This window comes from Penaeus vannamei, chromosome 41 (genome assembly GCF_042767895.1).
Source record: "Penaeus vannamei isolate JL-2024 chromosome 41, ASM4276789v1, whole genome shotgun sequence".
In the NCBI taxonomy this organism is placed as follows: domain Eukaryota; kingdom Metazoa; phylum Arthropoda; class Malacostraca; order Decapoda; family Penaeidae; genus Penaeus; species Penaeus vannamei.
Window position 1 is genome coordinate 15,574,146 of NC_091589.1, and position 5,000 is coordinate 15,579,145.

The 5,000-nt window shown below is 49.0% G+C and overlaps 1 protein-coding gene across 4 annotated transcripts in view; it reads right to left on the reverse strand.

Annotated features, from left to right (window-relative positions):
* Window positions 1-5,000, reverse strand: part of LOC113821695 (nuclear receptor subfamily 4 group A member 2) — a 37,308-nt gene that overhangs the window by 9,226 nt on the left and 23,082 nt on the right. For all 4 annotated transcript variants that reach the window (XM_027374209.2, XM_027374210.2, XM_027374211.2 and 1 more), the window contains exon 2: window positions 1,506-1,621. In XM_027374209.2, the coding sequence (XP_027230010.1) occupies window positions 1,506-1,621 (116 nt within the window). The remainder of the gene's footprint in view (window positions 1-1,505; window positions 1,622-5,000) is intronic.

Consider the following 5,000-nt stretch of genomic DNA (forward strand, 5'->3'; position numbering starts at 1 on the left):
GAGAGGGAGAGAGAGAGAGGGGGGGAGAGGGAGAGAGAGAGGGAGAGAGAGAGGGGGGGAGGGAGGGAGGGAGAGGTTGAGAGAGAGGGGAGAGAGAGAGAGAGAGGGGGAGAGAGGGAGAGAGGGAGAGAGGGAGAGAGAGAGAGAGAGAGAGAGAGAGAGAGAGAGAGAGAGAGAGAGAGAGAGAGAGAGAGAGAGAGAGAGAGACAGAGAGAGAGAGAGAGAGAGAGAGAGAGAGAGAGGAAGGGGGGGGGGAGGCGAGGGGTAGACGCAGCCACAGAGAGTGACCCCAGATGACCCCTCGCGATAAGCTAAGGCTACTCATTACTGATCAAACGAGATAGCGACATCGGGGCAAAAAAGACTGACCTCCTTTACGCTACGGTTTCATTTTACTCCTTTACAAAGATGTTTCGGACAATTAATTTGTTTTGGGCCCGACGCGTGTGAGGGCTGGAGGCTCGTCTCGGAAGAAATCATTTTCAGAAACTTATTTTTGGTCAAACTACGATAATCATCTATATATTCGAACATTCATATATATATATATATATATATATATATATATATATATATATATATATATATTATGTATATATATTTGTATGTATCCATCGGGTATACATACGTCAGAGGAGGCAGACACAGCCTGAATAAACACAGCGCCTCGCCTGCCAAACATAAAATGAAATCTAGCAAGGCTAATCTCAGTTTGTTGTGGGTTGTCACTTTCATTGACACAGTACCCTCGCGACCACACCCTGTGCATGCTGCTGCCTCCGACTGCCGGACTCTGCCCAAGGTCTAGCGAGAAAGGCGGTGGCGGCGGATGAAGGCAGGGCCGCCGCTCTCCTCCCTTCCCCTTCCCCTTGCCCACCTCTCTTCTCCTTTCCCCTTCCCCTTGCCCGCCTCTCTTCTCCTTTCCCCTTCCCCTTGCCAGCCTCCCTTCTCCCTTCCTTCTCCTCTAGCTTCCCTTGCCTACCTTCACCTCTTCTTTCTTAAATTCCTGTCCTCCTGTTCCTTTCCCTCCGTCCCCTTCCATTCCCCACCTCCCCTTTTCCCTTACTATGTGCACCCTTCCCCTTGCCCCTCTCCGTGTGCCCTCTCGTCCCTTCCCCTCCCCCCTCTGAGCTCCCTTCCCCCCTCCTGAAGGTCTGAAAGTGTGAAATTGTGTCTGAATTTACTCGTCGTCATCAGTTCACTCGAGCCTATGCCCTGGTGTGCGACTGAAGGCCATTCCACGCAAGAATGCCCCCGTATTTTTTGTCTCTGTTTTAACTGCTATTTATCATTTTTTATTTTATAATCGCGGCTGATCTATAAAATGTTAGTTATAAAAATATCCATGTTAATAAAATTCTCCGTTTATGCTAAATGTCAGCAAACATTAGATGACTGAATTTTGAGAGAGAGAGAAGAAGAGGACGAAAAAAATAAAGTGAAATTTAATTGGACTGTTTATCCGAAACCATGACGTCAGGCTGTGACGTCATAGAGATGCTTACCTGTGGTTGGAGGACGAGCATGTTATGGGCGTGGCTATGCGGCGGGGTGAAAGAGGACGGGGGGGCAGCGGGGGTCTCGTCGGGGGCAAGAGGGGACTCCTGAGTAACGTCCACGCCTGGAATACCAAGAGAGGATTATGGAATCTGCCGTTACCTGGGAATTGTTTTTTCGACAGAAGTCATTCCCCTCAGCGGGAATGAGTGCAATCTCCTTTATCAGGAGGAATGGTTCATTTTTTTCCATTAGGAGAATTGACTCAAGAGGGGCATTCCTATGCCTGTATGCACTACTGTATGGAGGTCAGAGCATCTGGAAATGAGACGGTTAAAAGTGTACACATAAAATCATAGTAAGGCACTCTGACTCGGTTTTCATTCACTCAATGAACAAAAAATAGTAAATTCAAGGGATTTCTCTCCACGTTCCACGCAAAGAGGCCGACGGCGCAATTAGGCGCTTAAATGAGATTATCACACTTTTCATTCACCGGTTCAACTATGACGTCACACGTAGAAAGAACCGTACAAGAGAGAGAAGTGGGGAGAAAGGCGGGGGTGGGTGGGTGGTGGGGGTTAATGGGCGTTCCAAACGTCTTGCAAGTTGCAGGAACCTCTTGAAGACTCACCCAGGAGGTCCCAGAGGAGGCGCTCAACCTCCAGGTCCAAAAGACAAGGTGATGGCTGGGTGGCGAGCATGGTCACTTGGTCGTCACAACACTCTCTCACTAACTCGACTACCTGTAACTTGTCGTCACAGATGTCATGACGTCCTTATCGTTACGTCATTATCGTATGAATGACGTTGACAGATAAGAAGAAATCTCAAGATAACCTTATCGGGCTCCAGGGATGAAAAAAAAGCAAGACGGAAGTGGAACTCACTCCAAGGATACAGGAAGGCTTCTCATGGCAACGTGATATTAGCGCTCCTTCTGGTTCAGGAAAATTTGAAATAAAACTTTAAACGTAACAACAATATTCGCGGTTTGTTCTATACATATTCCTAATGGTTCTTACACTCCCTAAACTAATAGCTCTTTCCTGTATTATCTGAGAACGGTTACTACCCCAGAACTCGACCTATGACCGTGTTTATCAGTGTGTGAAGGCGTAAGACTTCTTATCGAAATATATCTTTCAAGATAACTGACGGCTCCTTATCCATTATTACATTCACCTTCAGTTCACGTTATCTGTGTCTTATCCTAAACTTGGCACCCACTCAACTCGGTGACATCATGGCGCTGAGTGACAGAATAGTGCCGCTCTTGCTCCCTAGTTTAATCCTGAACCTTTCGCGATTCCTGGTCAACGTTCCTAGTGGATTCCCGATTCCCGATGAACGCTCTTAGGGGTATTCTCGTTTTGACTAACATTCCCGATTCCCACTTCGGTGACATTCCTGATTCCCACTTCTCGCACCGGTATTCCCGAATTCGGAGATAAACAGTGCCATTTTCCCATTCCCGTTTAACCAAGTTCAGTTTTGCCTCAAATTATCTACACATACAAGGGCACACGTGTAAGCTTATCAGAACACGACTAAAATACCCAATTCACCAGGGACACGAGAGAGAACATCCATAAAAGTAAAGCTACAGTATAAAAGACCAAACAAACGAGAGACGTTGGCCATTTTTTTCTTTGAATCTCACAAGTGTGCCAAAAATTAGGTCCCATCAAAAGCTTATTATGGCCTATAATTATCACATTTGCCGCGGTTTTTCATAAATCAGAGATGGATTTAAGGGAGTGATAAGCTGTGATAGCATAATTTTTAGTACATTTTTTGGGGGTTAGTGGAATTCAGAGAGAAGTTTTTTTTTTTATGCGAGAGAAATGCACTAATTCAAATACGGCGAGGATTCTCCGTAGGATTTTCACGCTCAGTTACTTTGGATCTGGATTTCATAATTCCTGTTTTTTTGTCTTTTCCTTCTTTTTTCCCTCTCCCTCCTTCCCCTACCTCCCTCTCCCTCTCTCATCCACTTTCTGCTATCTCATGCATTCTCTATTGTAATCCCTCTCTCTCTACCTCAATTATGCCCTTGCAATTCTCTGTCTTTCTATCAGATTCTCTATCCTTGCTCTCTCTCTCTCTCTCCCTCTCTTTCTTTCGTTCAGCTTCTCTATCCTTGTCTATCTCTCTCTCTTTCTCTTCGTCTCATAACGGCCACAGCACAAGGGGGCCTGGGGCGCGTCCGTGCAAAGGCCTGTGCTGTGAAGGGGAGATGCACTCGCTCACTTACCCTGGACGTTCATCGCAAGGAGCGGGTTGTACTGCCCCAGGTGGAAGGGCACGCACGGAATCATGGGGGCGACGGGGGGGGGGGGGGGTGCCACGGGGGAAATAAGTCTGTACACTTCGCGGTAACACGACACGGATCTACGGTTTCGCGAGTCTTTCTTTCTTTTGGTTATTTCATGGTCGATTGTGTTATTTCCCGGTTGTGAAGGGTGGTTAATTAGCAGGCTTGGTGACAGGAGGGTATTGGGGCGAGGACGCTGAGCCGGACCAACACCTGTCTGCCTAGACGCAGCTGGGTTACACCTGGGGGGCTGAACGGCCGCTGTGGAGTCGTAGAGGCATCCGTTCCCCTGGCCTACGAGGTGACATATGAAGGTCGCGCCGTCACAAGGGAGCACAATCAGCGATAAACAGCAGCGAAGCGAGCGCCGACGAAGGGCGCCGAGGAGGACGGTCCCGCTGGAGAGGCGCCGACGGGCCGCTCGCGTTTCGGAGGCGTCGGGGCCTCGGGGCGCTGAGTTATCCCGCAGGAGGTTTCGGACCACGCACTGCCGCCGCCGACGCCCAGCACCGTGTGAGGCACTTCGGTCTCCCTCCCCGTATAAAAGGTGACGCCAGCACCCTTGGGACCAAAGCATAAATTTGCTGGCATTTCGCGGCTGCTTGTTTTAATTTGTTGACGAGATATTAGTGAAGCAGTTTTGTTGTGCGGCGGCGGCGGCTCCATTGTTCCCGGGCATCGCGCGCGACCGAGCCGTCTCGCAACTCTAGGGGAAGTTCCTCCGAGTTTCGGACGCGAAGCCAAAGGGAATGAGAGAGAGCGAAGAGAGAGAGACAGGCAGATAGATAGATAGAATAGAGCGAATGGCTAATATTTTATCATTTCAGATCCTTCTCTGTAATTCTGCAAATTATTTTATATTATGTCACAAATTTATCCATTACTTTATCCCTCCTAAAAAGCCATTCAGCCATCGCTCTCGGCCGACAAAAGCGTCCGCCTGAATGCGTACGAATCCACGAACGGTCCAAATTCCTTCCGTAGCGCCGAAGAACAACTTTCAACAACGAAGCGGAACTCCAGCGCCGAGAGAGGCCCGCGGATCTCGTCCTTCCGAGCATGGCGCCGTTCCCTCCTGTCCCGAGGCAACCGAAATGAGCGAAAGTAGAAGGAACGGCGCTAACCGGTTGGGTCGCGCCGGGCCGTAGGGAATACCCTTCGAATCAGGCCCGTTCTGCGTCGACTC